Genomic DNA, 15,082 nt, shown 5'->3' with positions numbered 1-15,082 from the left:
AATTGTTGCAATCAGGCCACTATAGGACTATATTCTTACAATAATTCAAATTTTTGCTACTCTAACACATACAGATATGATTATCGATATTTTGCTTTAGTTATAATCGGAAACATATGTGCTTGCATTAGAAGCCAATTTCGATTGGTAGTTTGTTTTTGACAACAGAAATGGCTAGTCTTCGATTTTTTCCTTTTGAAAAAAATGGATCAAAGAATATGTATTAAATTTTGCGTTAAAAATGGAATAAAGCACTTGTAATGTTGACTGTAGCATTCGGTGAGTCCAATATATGTGTATATAACTGGTACAAACGCTTTACAGGAGGACGAGAAGATGTTGACGACGATGAACATTCTGGAGGTGCGACCACGTCAACAAGCGAAGAAAACATCGAAACAGTGAAAAAAATTGGGTTTGAAAATCGTCAAATCACTATTGGGGAAGTTGCAGAGAAGTTAGCATATCAATTGGCTCATGCTATTCAATTTTCTCGAATGTTTTGGGCATGAAATGTGTGGCAGTTGGCTCAAGATGCCAAAAGAAAATGAAGGAAAGGATGACATTTTGCCACAATTGATAAGATCAAGTCAAAATAGAAGAAAGAGCTGATGACCATACCGAAAAGAGCATTTCAGAAGCGCTTCGAGGATTGGAAAAAGCGTTGGCATAAGTGTATTGTATCCGAAGGGGATTACTTTGAAGGGAACAAAATAGATATTTATGAATAAGTAAGAACTTAAAAAACAAAAATCAAAATTCACCTTTTCCTTTAAACACACCTCGTACATATGTATGTATGTATGTATTATAATAATCATTAACATGGTAATTTTTTCCAAACGGTAGAAAAAGTAAAAAAAAAACACTATTTTTTGACTCTTAATTGCCTTTTATTTTCTTAACAATACAAATTCACAGACTAATCCAGTAGTTAAGTGTTATCGTATTCCGCCATATACGAAAAGACATTTTAAATAATGTAAACATAGAATTTAACGTTGAGACTAATTATTCATATAAACAATTCATATCAAAAATATTTTAACATCCACTAATACAAATAGTATTGCAGTTTATAAATATAATAGTTTTTCGTAATAAATGTTTGTATAAAAATATGCAGAGTATGAGTGTTTTCTTTTAGCTCGTGATGAATGAGAAAATAGGATGAAGCGTCTGCTCTTTATGCCACATCGACTTGTATAGACTTGAGCACTTGCTTCTCAGCATTATTAAGATGGCTCACGAACATAGCGAAATGTTCATTACTGGAGAAGTGTTGTAGGAATTTTGTAAGGTTCTCCTCCATATTTGTTTGGAACAGCGGGTTCTTCATAAGTTCTTGCGTAAGTTGATCTTCGTCGGTGTTTTCATCATCATCCTCATTGAAATACAAGTCGGAGATAAAACGTGGTTTTGGTGGTGAATTTCCAGACGGTTTATCACCGGCGGCGCCACTAGAAGGATCATCATCTTCATCTGAGTCCTCTTCGCAATCGGCTAGATTTGCTTCTTTCAAATGAGCCAGCTCATTTATGAGTAGTTTAAATATTTTGACCAAAGCAGGAATTGTAACCCACTGTTGGGCAGCTGCTGCTTGTGAACGTGTTTTTACGCGTGGGCTGGTCGAATCAGTTATAACTTGCTCCTTAACAGTAATTGAAGTTAGACGCGTATCTTGTGTGGTTACACCGTATTCAAACAGCTTGCAGAGCGCCATTGTCGTCACCTAACAACCAAACCACATATTATAAATAAACATTAAAATTAAAATTTTTACCTTTCGCTCAAAAGTGCCAAAGAAGGAAGTTTGTTTTGCCAACCAATTGCTGAATACAAATTGCATAGCTGGTTCGCCAGTGGGTCCGGGTACAGTTGATAAGAAATTCAGTACTGCATCCATTTGAGTTAAAAAGAGATGCGCAAATATTACCACCAAACTCATTATAACTTTTAGACATTCGGCAAGTTGCATTTTACTGATTACAGCCTTCAAAAGAAGATCCACATTCTCACCAAGCATATTACCCATTTTGGTGATGATGGTTATAACCAAACGGTCCACCTGACCAGCGGTCATTTCGTTATTCATTGGATTAAGTAACATAGTGGTCAGTTGCATAATGAAATTGAGACCTTCTCCATTTTTATATGAGCAAATCTGTTCGGGGGAAACAAATATAAAAGCTCTTAAGCATTCACCACCTGATACCATGACAGCATTGTCATCAGAACGCAGGACACAGTGCACCATAGCGGGGAAGGCGCTTTCCACTAGCGCAGCTGATAGAGGAGGTTTCGAGTATCGCACAATTGTAGTCAATACGTCCAGGGCAATATCTTGCTTTGCGGTGTTCGCTTGATCACCTTGCAAAGAGAGTATGCTAACAATAGTTGGGATGAATTTTTCTTGCAACGGCTCCAGACAGAGCGGATTTTGTAAAAGCGCTTTAATGAGGTCTTGTACGATCTCCAATATGTAGGGATCTTCTGGATATTTTAGGAACACAGCGATTGTTAATGGTATGAGCTTAGATTGCGCTTGCACAGCAAATGAAGGATCAAACTGTAAAAGGAAAAAAACAAAATTAAATATAGCAATTACATCATCGCAATCCATAAACGAAAAACTTACGGTTATGATTGTAGTCAAGCACTCCAGCACAAGTGTTAGAACTGATGACTTACAACCGGGTATCACTTCTAGTATACCGTCAACGAAACCGGGTAGCTTTGCTTGTATCAATGCACGTTTATCACCTTCCGATTTTTCATGCGCTTGCACAAAACCGTGTATAGCCCTATTAAATAATAATACCATTACAAATTTGGCTGCATAAACGTATAAGAAGTATTTTTAATTTACCTCACTGCACTAATCTTCAAAACAATGGATTTTTCAGGGGACAAACTTTGCATTGTTGCCACTAAAATTTCTTCCAACATTTGCGGATTGTAAAGTTTTGACTTTGAATAAGTGCTCAATGTCCACAAGGCGCGTCCAACGAGATGAGCAGAGTCTTGGTAATCCAGTAAGTTGCGTACGAGCGTAAGATAGTTTAATAAATCGAATTGATCTTCAGTCTCTAGTATAAGTTCTCGATATGCATGCACCGCCACCATGCAAGCTTCTTGTATTTTCCACCAATTGGGATTACGTGCACTTTTTTCAGCCTCTGCCACATTCATATGACGACCGAGTGCTTCTTGCAATGATGGCAATACTTTGGCGCCGAGTTCATCGCAAAGAGCCTTTAATAGAAATTAATTATAACTTAATAAAAAAATGTAATGTTTAATTGACTTACGCTCAAAACATCTTGACCACATAAACGAATCGTTAATTCAACACCACCTTCCTCCTCGTCATCTACAAATTTTTCAGGATCATCATTCCAATCTTCGATTTGTTCCTCAGGCACTTGTATGTAAACAATCACAATATAAATTAAGTCAGTCAACACACTTTTAATAACAGAACGGAATTTTTGTGCACAAATAATACACTGTATAAATTCAAATATTTGTATAATCATTGTTGAGAAGTTAGTGAGTTCATCGTCTTCTACAGATTCGGATACAGGGAACGGATTCGGTTCGATTTGGTTAACTGTTACTTTTACAAAAACATCTGCGATTTGTGTAAGTAGCTGCCATATGATTGGCAGAATTCGCTCCATATAAGGTTGGATATACTTTGGCATCTCAGTCACCAGGAACGTGAGCACTAAAGATTATAGAAGCATACACGTGCATTAAAATGATTTCAATGAAAAAATGTATAAAAATAGTATCTATTATAGGTTCTCCAAAATTTTCTTCTGCCTTTTACAAACTTCATGGCAAAGTTAATATACTTTGTTTAGCGTATAAACATACATACATAATACACTTACATTTCACAATCTCCGTCCTCAGCATAAAGTTTGATGTAGCGCCGCTATTCATTGCCAGGTAGTGCATTAGCTTTTCCATGAAATTGTTTAAAATGGAATTCATCATTGTTGCTTGCTCATTTTTATCAGCAATGTTTATGCTAATGGATAGGAAAAGCGATTTTAGTATTTTTATTGCCGATGTACGTGTTTTAATGGTGTAGTTTTGCTCCGATTCAAAAATACGATAAACTTCAGATATGACAACAGGCCCCAATTCCTTCACTTGCTTTTCATCATATGAAAAATCTTGTAGAATCTGCATGGCACCATGTATCGAATCCTCATTGCCGCCCAAACACTTAATAATAATATCAAATAATTCCGTCCAAACGGTTGGCCAATCAGTCATTGCAATGGTGGAAATTGTATGTGCCACGGAAGAACGTATTTTTGAGTTGGGATCGTACAATCCATTAGGTAAAATATTTCGAATTGTACGCTTTGCTTGCTCCGTAGCTACATCATCGCCATCGCACCAATGATTCTCGACGTATCTGGTCAGCATAATACAAGCAATCTGCCGCAATGGCAAATCGAAAGATTGATTCATTATTAACTCGGATAAGTAAACGCCATAACCTGATTTTTTAAATTAATGTAAGGTAATAAATATCAAAATCCAATTGTAATAAGCATGTTCCATATACATACCTTCGGTGTATTCCAGGTGCTTGATTTTTTGTTCAGCTGATTGCAGTACGCTCGTATCAGAGCTCAGCAAGTTTTGTAACTCTTCAAAGAGCGCCTGTTTAACAGAATCTGCATTTTGAAATGCAAGCGACATTTTCAACTAATATTTCTTTATAAAATTCCGGAAATTGTGAATATATGTAGATGCAAAGAACACGACTGCAATTAACTGAAGAATGAATTAAGAACGTCGTGTTTTTGCATGCGGCGCGAAATCCCAGCCTTGCCTGCAGCTGCTTTTTAGATGTCAAGTTTTTGCACACCCATTGTAGGCACATTTGAAATTTCCGACAATCACAGAATTAATCATGGCAACACTTGCCATTCGCACAGGGTGTGCCTTATATGAAATATTTTAAAAGAATCGATAATAATATAATATCGATAAAAATGAGAAAAAATTATAATGAATAGTAAGTAGCGATAATTGGTTTCAAAAACCAATTTGACCTATGAAAATACTTGTACCATAATTTAATTCCCACTTTATGATGTTCTCGCATGATAGTCCGATTAACAGTGTTTTGATTCAAGCTCATTCGATAGACGTTATGGCTTAGCAAGTTCTTCAAGTGTTTTATTTTTGTCCCCCGTTTATTGAGACGTCTTCTAATGTTAAACAGAGGCGGAGTCCGGTTGGTATGAAAGAAGTTGTAACTGTAGTCCCACCAATACAAGTATATTGTGCTCCATGTCGTGGATTATTCGTACCTCACCACAATTTATTGGCTTGTATGCTACCGATAAGTGGGGGAAGCGACAGCAGTAATCCCAAAGGAGATACTCGGCCTGTCATGGCAAATTGACTTCCTAGTATATTATTGACTCGAAGAGAACGAATATGTAGATTGTCATTCTGTGAACAATGTCATGTGAGTCAATATTTGGCTGCTTTTTTTATCAATGCGATAATTCGTAATTTATGTGAGTATGATTCTTTCTCAATGCTTGTATTTGACTTTCTACGAATCGGGTTATTCTAAGGCATAATGCTGAAAGGATAGATATAATGGTGAGTTAGTCGTTCATGATAAAATTGTCGCCACTGTGACTTTGTATTGAATTATGGGTCGACGGAATTAAAATCGTATTATCCCTTAGTTTAAACTGTTTCTTTTTTTTTGATATAAGAAGGTTATCCAAGAACACGCGTCTCAGCTAGTATTTGACCACTCTTTGTAATTTCATGGATCGTTCATTGACTTCATTTTATTACTCATATGATTAAGTTATGGCTCATAGTTTTACGAATACTCGGAAATTAAAATGTCCGTTACATGGAAACTGTAAACAGTTGTTCATTAATTCCTTTTAAAAGTATCCTTAGAGAAGAGCTGGTCCATATGATGAGTATATGCATATGTTTCATATAGGTGCTCATATGTATGGTATATAAGTATAGTAGGTGTAGTATATAAAAGAAAAGTACAAACCGCGAACAATGTGTCACCGCGTAATTTTATGCCAAAGTGACATGTAATTAATTTTTGTCAGCAACTGAATAATTTAATATATTTATGATATACCCATTTTCTACATACCTCCTTTACAAAAAGTGCGTTAAAACAACATTTATATTGACACGGCTACAATTTTATAATAAAAGAACGACGGGCCTTGTCCGATACTGCCCTCATTTTCAATTTTCAATTTAATGTTAAATTATATACTCATTTTAAGCATTTTTTTATGAATGAATATACTCTTTATTCTTGTTGCTACAAACTAAGTAAGAGAAATGACAGAGAAAATAAATCCAGTTGAATTAAATATGAGATAGTTTGAAAATGTCTTATTAAAGTGGCATAACCTCTTTCGATTTAATGCTATTCTTTGAGAATGAACAGGGTATAATAAGTTTGCGACGAAGTTAGTAACGCCTAGAAGAAAAAGTCAGAATCCTATATAAAATATGTATAAATGATTTGGGTGACAAGCTGAGTTTATTTAGGCATGTCCGTCTTTCTGTCTGTATATACGCGAACACACATCCTCTCTACTGGGAGTAGCGTTTATTTGTCGAAACCGCCGATATTGGAGCACTATAACATAAAGCTGCCATACAAAGTGTATGATCCAAATGAAGTCCTTGTATGGAAATATTTTTTTACTTGACAAGGTATCTTCATGACATTTGATATAGATTATTTTTTAAGGCATCGTAATAATCTCCGAAGAAATTGTTCAGATCGTATCACTATAGCATATGACTGTCATACAAACTGGCCGATTAAAATCAAGTTTTTGTAAGTAATATTTTATATTTGTGAAGGGTAATATATGCAGCTAGCGTGAATTCGAAATTAACATTTTTTTTGATTTCAAATAATAAATGCTATATATTTTTCGATATAATATAGCAAAAAAAAAAAAAGGTTTAAACCTCTAAAAAAATCCTTTATATTTGCAATTGGTATATTAATTGTGTATATGTATGTACATTGCATAACATATATGTATGTATGGCTGTATAACACTTATTGCTTATTAATTAGTACTGAAGTGTAGTCAATATTAATAAACACACATACACATAGAAAAAGCAAACAAGAGACCCGCTGCGAATTTTGCTAACCATTTACATACATAAATGCAGACAGTAGTGCATTTAACCATCCATATTTGCATGTATGTATGTATTGTCGACATCACGTGATGCATTCATTGAGGAGTTGCTTTCGTTGGCTGTTATTGCTGCTGGTGCCAAACGCAAACAAGAGAAAAAAACAAAAACAACGTACGGGTGACATCGGCAAAATGAATTCTGATTTTTATAGTATTTTATTGCATTTTGCTGCAGCAGCTGACATTTTGCCATGTTCGTATTCGTATTTGATGATTTCCATATGCTTTGTGCATTTTTCAAGTTTTTATAAATTTCTGCTTTATTTCTTTTTTTATCGTTTTCTTTTTCTCGAAACTTTATCAAGCTTATTTACCACTTGACCAGCTAAAAGCTGATTTTGAAGGATCGTTGCTGACAAGCACAGTATTGTCAATGTATTGTAATTTTTTTTATTGTGTGATTATTTGTAAATATAAATAAATAATAATAATCGATCGTGCTGTTTATTTGCTGCCAAAAACAAAAATATTTGCTTTCGAAGTTATTTTCTTCCATTGGTGCAGCGTCAATCATTTTATCAAGACCAAAGCAGTAGGTGCCGATGGAAAGTGGTGACTAAGCTATGTATAAAAAAAATAATGCTTAAAGCCACTTACTTTATCAACCATAGTTTGGATGTTCGCTAAAAGTGCACTTTTGTCATGACATTCCGAAGCCTCTTATTGGTTACCATCCCGAAACTGTCAGTATTTTTTTTAAATAGTTTTATTTCGCTTTCTTGATTAATGAAAACATTGTAAGATACTCAAAAAAGAAATGTAAAAGTTTTTAAACCACTTTTCGCACGAAAATGCTTTACTGTGCAATTTGATGTCAGATAGAATGTCAAACAGCTTGAACTCTGGCTGAGTAAGCAGTTTTGTCCACCAAAAAAACCAAAAAAATGTATATAAGTTATATTTCTATTATCTTTAAACTTTTATTGTTCCTTTATTCGGTAGCGACGGTGTTGTCGACTACCACGAACTATTTAAATAATAGTTATTTATTTATTATCGCTACTTTTACTATAAGTAGTTTGAATACTTATGTGCGTTGTGATTGGTAGCGACGGTGTTGTCGACTACCCACTAACTATTTAAATAATATTTCCGATTATGCGATAGCGACGGTGTTGTCGACTACCACGGAATGATGTTATTTTAAATAAGCACAAGTTGAGTTCCGTTCTTAAACTGTTTTATTAAAATAACATTTCTCTTATTTATAATCTACTATTACTATCGCCGCTACTGCCATTGACGCTGCTTTTCTAAGTTTCTGCTGACGCCTAAGCTTGTGTAAGGCATTGCGTTACATCCGCCGGTCACACGGTCGGTGGCTACTGCAAGGTGTTGAATTGCGGCTGTCGGTCATTCAGAAATCCAAACTGCATAGGTTGCAATTTTGGCAGTTCAAGAGACTGACTTAGTTAACTATTGTTAACTACTCCCTCTTCCAAAATATGGGCGTCCTCGGCCATACCCAACTTTTCCAGTACTCGCCGCACAGCCTCCGAAGTTTTATTTCGTCGCCGACGCATCAGTAAAACGATTAATCCGATTGTGGTTACGGAGATAATGGCACAGATTACGGCGGTAACGACTGGTGTAGCAATTGTTCGTATGCGTAGTTCGGAGATGCGTTGCAAGTTCTTTTTACTCAACTTGTGAAGGAATGGTAAGCTTGGCAGGGCATGATGGTAGGTTACGTTGAGTCGTGCTGAAGTCGCCAGTTGGGGAAGTCTCTTCGGATAGTCATTGAAGTTGACATGTTTTGTACCATTGATAAAGGCGGTGCGTTTAAACGTAATAAGGTAAGGGCCGTTCACAAAAATTTCAGGGCCATCATCTACGCTAACCTCGACCAGCGCATCATTTACCACCACTATACCGTCGTCTTCCATTTACGGCATCTCTACAGAACGTTATCATTGGCGTGTCAACGCAAGAAGTAACAGCGGTGATGCTACCTTCACAGTCAGCTATGATGTTATCTAACAAGTGCAATATACGGCCAGCATGCGATATGGGAAAAAATAGTAATATTTTTACATAGTAACTTAGTTCTAGGGAAGCTGATTACAAAAATTATTATTTCTTTATTCGCTAAAACCTTAACTCTAGCTATCCTAAGCAATTGGGTTATTGTAACTCTCTTAAAACCCTCCTTCATAACCGCCTCTGTAATAACTGTATCAAAATAACTGTATCGGAAGTTTTCATTTGAGGTTGTCCTTGTGAACCACCCTCCCCTTAATAAGAACGGTTGTTCCTAAATCAGCGTCAACCTTCTCTTCAATATGCAATGGGATGACCTTGTCGCCCAACCTCTTGTTGGATTTTTCTCCTACTTCGAAGACCATATTCTGGCGGTAAGCGTTGCTCCGATCTATTTGCCTCGTAGCAATATTCGGGAAAATATGTGAACTGGCATGGAGGATTCCAATCGCCTTCTCCGCTAACAAATTAAGAGTATCTGTTTCATAGCCGGCTACATTTTCAGCTTCTATTTCTGCCGCTGCATCATAAGCAGCTTGATCGTGTTGATTTTTGTATTGGGATACATCATTTTTTTCTTGTGTCAAATAATTTACGCTCTGGCGTCTGTAATCAGACATTCTTTGAGATGCTGCCTCCCGCCAGGACACATATAGTTCCTGTAAGCCATCGAACTCTGGGACCGACTTAACTGCATCCAGCCCTTCATGACATTCGACACCGTCTATAATTTTTATTGGCTCGTAGGCCTTGATTTCGGGGGCTGTCACAGTTGTGAATTGGTTTGTAAGCTGCTCTATCCTGGCTTCGAATTCTTTTCTTTGAACCTGCAGTGCGGCACTAACGGCCGCATAGATAATACCTTGCAACTGCTGTTCATTCATATCTTGCCCGCGTTTGATTCGTTAGTTTAAGTCGACAGTTACACAGTCATACAGTTACAGTCAATACAAATACTACTAAAGAGTCGATATATGGCGGATATGAAAAGGGGTTTAACTTACATAATTATATTGAGATTTTCTTTCTTCTACGTTGATTGTGATCTTCTTTCTTCCTCCTTGGTTCCGATCTTCCTTCTTGCACGTTGCTTGTAATCTTTCTTCCACGTTGGAATGGCAATTTGCGGATTAAATTCAGTACTTTTCTCGTAACGACGAATTTCATGTACCGCGACAATGACGATGGGGTTTTGTTATTATTATTATTTTTTTTTGACAGCACTTTTCACGAGCCCCACGTTGGGCGCCAGTTATATTTCTATTATCTTTAAACTTTTATTGTTCCTTTATTCGGTAGCGACGGTGTTGTCGACTACCACGAACTATTTAAATAATAGTTATTTATTTATTATCGCTACTTTTACTATAAGTAGTTTGAATACTTATGTGCGTTGTGATTGGTAGCGACGGTGTTGTCGACTACCCACTAACTATTTAAATAATATTTCCGATTATGCGATAGCGACGGTGTTGTCGACTACCACGGAATGATGTTATTTTAAATAAGCACAAGTTGAGTTCCGTTCTTAAACTGTTTTATTAAAATAACATTTCTCTTATTTATAATCTACTATTACTATCGCCGCTACTGCCATTGACGCTGCTTTTCTAAGTTTCTGCTGACGCCTAAGCTTGTGTAAGGCATTGCGTTACATCCGCCGGTCACACGGTCGGTGGCTACTGCAAGGTGTTGAATTGCGGCTGTCGGTCATTCAGAAATCCAAACTGCATAGGTTGCAATTTTGGCAGTTCAAGAGACTGACTTAGTTAACTATTGTTAACTTATATATATAAAAGAAAAAACAGATGGACATACTTTATCTGCAGTTCTTCGTTCGCTCCCCTGTCGACTTTCATCACAAATAACTTGATGCACGCTTTTATTTTTGTATGAACTATTTTTATCTGATGAGTGTTTTTGCGTTATTGTTAAAATTTTATGATGAATTTCATGCTGGCGGTACATTGGTTTTATTCATCTTAATGGACTTCCTATGGCGGTATACATAAGCTTGCATATGTATACATATGTATAAATGTATATATCCTTTATCAAATGCTGGCCATTGCAGTCATTGCAGCTCACTAGCCTAGCCTAGAAGTATTCATAAGTGCGGAATCAGCAATGCAAATGTTGATTTAAATGTAAAACAATTGTCGAGTAGAGTAAGTACCATTTGGTTTTAAATATTTTCGAGTGAATATTTTATGTTAACAGATATTGAGCTCCGCGATATTAACAGCCTGACGATATTGAGACGAGAGTACAAATTTCATATAAGTCTTATCATATCGCTCATTTTCTGAGGAAAGTACCGAGTCGGTTATTATATGCAAAAAATATTATAATTAAACCTTCTCCTCGAAACCTGACACTTGCAGCGATCTAGATGTCGGCATCAAAAGAGATCGTTCCATTTATTTCAGCCAATGCAATTTAGCTCGGTAGATTAGATTAGATTAATTTTTGAGGTATACACCGCGACCTATGGGCTATTGTGCCCTCCCCTAAGTCATATCGTATCATCTAGGCCCAGCATGTTGATAAATTCTAAAATTCTGCTGGGTGCTAGTGAGGCGATACAATCCCTGTGAGGAAACATGGATCCTAGGGCTTTGATTCTGCGTCTGCAGATTGCTGTGCAGTTCATCAGCAGATGTTCAGGAGTTTCCGGCTCTATGTCGCTATACGATGTCGAGCCTATACCCTTGTTGAAGAGGTGCTTCTTAAGCCTGCAGTGGCTGGTGTAGAACGCGACAAGTAGCCGGAATTTTTTCCTCGGGAGATTAATTATGGTTTTGAACCGTTTGAGGTCGTAACCCCCCATTAGCAGTCTGGCATGGTGCATGCCCTGAAGTTGTTGCCAATGTGTCTCCCTACCTACTTTTTCCTCCGGCTATACCCCTGTGGCCAGGCACCCAAATAAGGTGCACTCGGTTGTGCTCTGATAGGCTGTTCAGCCGTTCTATACACTCCAGCACTAGAAGAGATCTGACCTCAGAGATCGCTCTTAGTGCCGCCTGACTATCGCTGAGTATAGCAATACTTTTATTGCGATAGTTGCGTTGGAGGTTTATCCCTACACACCGACTTATAACATAGACCTCAGCTTGAAAGATGCTCGGGAAACTTCCCATGGGATTGGAGAGTTTGGTGCTTGGTCCAGCGACCCTTGCACCAACCCCCTCCTCTGTTTTCGACCCGTCGGTGTACCACTTGATAGTGCTTTCCCTTATCAGCAGGTCCAGTGATGAATTATTCCATTCAGACTTGCTGCCAAGGGTAACTTTGAACTTCCTGTTGAAGTTTACTACTTTGGTAATGCTATCCCTTGGAAGAAGGGCTAGTGGTATTTCCTCACTTAGCGCTTTCATCTGTTGGGATGAGATTACCTTCCCTTTGCCAACTCCCATTGATGTCATTTGAAGCAGAGTTCGTTTGGCTGTCTGTTTGATTACCAGATGTAGCGGTGAAAGTTCTAGCATCACTTCCAGTGCTGCGGTCGGACACGTTCTCATTGCTCCCGACGCGCAGATACAGGCAAGTCTTTGCAGCTTCGACAATTTGAGTCCTACCGAAGTCTGCATTGCTTTAGCAACTTACGATACCGCTCCAGACGTGATTATCGGTCTCACAATCATGGTGTACATCCACCTGATTGTCCTTGGGGAGCACCCCCAGGATTTTCTAGCAAGTCGGTTGTACACCATGATTGCTTTTGTAGCTTTGGTTAGGGTCTGGTCCACGTGCTGCTTCCAACGTAGCGTGGAATCCAGCGTGAGGCCCAGATATTTGACCGTGCTGGCCATCTCCACCACTCTGCCGTCAAGGGATATACTTCTGAGGCCTGGCAGTGACCTTCGTCTGGTGAAGGGAATGATTGTAGTTTTAGAGGGGTTGATGTTTAAGCCAACCCCACTACACCATCCCTTTGCCAGTCCCAGTTCCCTCTGTACGATATCGCAGAGTGTATCTTCGAATTTTCCCCTAGCTAAGATAACAATGTCATCCGCATCTCATCGAACAGCGGATTCCATTGCTAGTCAGCCGCTCAAGGAGATCGTCCACAACTAGGCTCCAAAGTAGGGGGGATAGCACACAGACGAATTTTAGTGTCACCTACTGCGGTTTCCGCTACCCTAGTGCGCAGTACGGCTTCAATCCATCTGCGCACTGGTGCTGCCACACTCCTTTTCTTCAGTGCTTCAGCGTATTGTCAAAGGCACCTTCGATGTCAAGGAAGCCGCTCCTGCTCGAGAGAGTCTCCGTCGGGTTCTCTTTTTCTTTTTCCGCAGAGGGCGCAGTAGAAGTCGCCTGCTGAGCGCCGCTGCACGAGGATATGTCATCATCGTCATCCCTGGCATGCTCCTCGAACAGCACGGCAAGGTGCCTGCCATTCGCAGAGGGCTCGGTAAAGTTCGTTGAAGAAGAGAACCAAAATAAAAGTCATATTCCAGCTAACACATTTGCCAAATCTGGCTCTTTGCAGTTCAAATAGAACAAGCCACAATCCGATGAGTTGAACAATTTGTAGTATACTATAATATAATTTTTAATAATGTATGTGGTTCAACTCGAGGTTAAATTCAATCAGAATATAAGAGTGCACAGTCTTTCCACTTTTAATATTTTTGAAAAGTTTTCAAATTTTTACGCAATTCATATACGTTTTTTTATAGATTTAATATATTTTTATTTTCTAAATTTTTAGTGAAGTGCAGCACTTTATTCGCATTGAAGTACATGTGGCAGAAAATTCATTTTAAAAATTAAAAATGTTGAATTGATTGGAATTTTCTCGTTTGGCTATATTTTACTGTTTGCATTCTTTATAACTGCATAATTTAATTATTACATTTTTTGATTAGCTCAGTGTAGTACAGATGTTTGCGCTTTTTGTTGTTAATGAAAATATAAAAAATAAATAGTGGAATTTTATCCACATTGTGTGTATATAAAATAATTATTAATAATAGAAAATAAATTAAATTTAACAGGCTCTAAAATTTTGCATGAAAATTTGAAGTACTTTTCATAAAGAGAAAAAATTCCTTGCCTTGTCCATATAAAGTCATGTATTTTCATACTATTGTATAATTAAGAGCTCCAAAGTTAAATATTTAATAACCAGCATGCTTAGCTAAGCTTTATATTAGATACACAAATTTGATCTATTGCAGTGGTTGACATTTGAGGTAGTAGAAGGCAGTAGGTAGTTAGAAGTAGGTCATCTCACTAATCTACTGGATTCAGCAAGTTTTCGCCATAAAAAAATGACAGTTGTTAAGCTCGTTACCGAGGAGATTTGGAGTTTATCTACTCGAAATCTCCCTTTTCGACTCTGATTTAGCGCCATCTGTTTGTCAGCAGGTAAATTTGTCACATTATCACAGCTGATTTAGGCACTACAAACTGTTAAAGTGAAAAAAAATTAAACAAAGAAATTAACTAAAAAGTGTGTAAATAAGTGAAAATGGCAGAAAATAATGTGAAACAAGTAAAGAAGGGCTAAGTTCGGATGACACCGAACATTTTATACTCTCGCAAAGTCAAATAGTATACTCGTTTGAGAATTCTTTGTGGATTGGCTGATATTTTCGGTAGAAAGTCAACTATGGGCACTGGGGTCCACATATTTAGTACTTAGGGGCTTGAACAGCTTCGGTTCGATTTAGACAATTTTTTGTCACAAGGTGGCATACTTTAAACGTATTATTCACGCAAAGTTTTACCCCGATATAATCATTGTTGCTTGATATGCATAGTGGCAAGTGGCGTGGTTGTAGTCCGATTTCGCCCATTTTCGCACTATAACATAGAAATATGGGCGGAGTTGCCACCCG

General features: G+C 37.5%; 1 protein-coding gene and 1 long non-coding RNA gene across 2 annotated transcripts; both read right to left on the bottom strand.

The window, feature by feature from the left end:
* Positions 1–871: 871 nt before the first annotated feature.
* Ipo9 (Importin 9) lies at positions 872–4,881 on the bottom strand. The gene is made up of 7 exons (XM_014234641.3): positions 4,593–4,881; positions 3,900–4,520; positions 3,312–3,730; positions 2,870–3,255; positions 2,639–2,804; positions 1,784–2,569; positions 872–1,732 (listed from the first exon to the last, which is right to left on the bottom strand). Exons 1-7 carry the CDS (start codon positions 4,723–4,725, stop codon positions 1,187–1,189), a joined length of 3,057 nt encoding a protein of 1,018 aa, XP_014090116.1. The 5' UTR covers positions 4,726–4,881; the 3' UTR covers positions 872–1,186.
* A 3,538-nt stretch (positions 4,882–8,419) lies between these two features.
* On the bottom strand, positions 8,420–11,028 carry LOC138857403 (uncharacterized). Its single transcript, XR_011396465.1, has 2 exons — positions 10,241–11,028; positions 8,420–9,232 (listed from the first exon to the last, which is right to left on the bottom strand). It is a non-coding gene; the product is annotated as an uncharacterized lncRNA (long non-coding RNA).
* Between the last annotated feature and the right edge of the window lie 4,054 nt (positions 11,029–15,082).

Source organism: Bactrocera oleae, chromosome 2 (assembly GCF_042242935.1).
Source record: "Bactrocera oleae isolate idBacOlea1 chromosome 2, idBacOlea1, whole genome shotgun sequence".
NCBI classification, from domain to species: domain Eukaryota; kingdom Metazoa; phylum Arthropoda; class Insecta; order Diptera; family Tephritidae; genus Bactrocera; species Bactrocera oleae.
The sequence above is the reverse complement of the archived record's forward strand: the minus strand, read 5'-3'. Positions and strand labels throughout refer to the sequence as shown.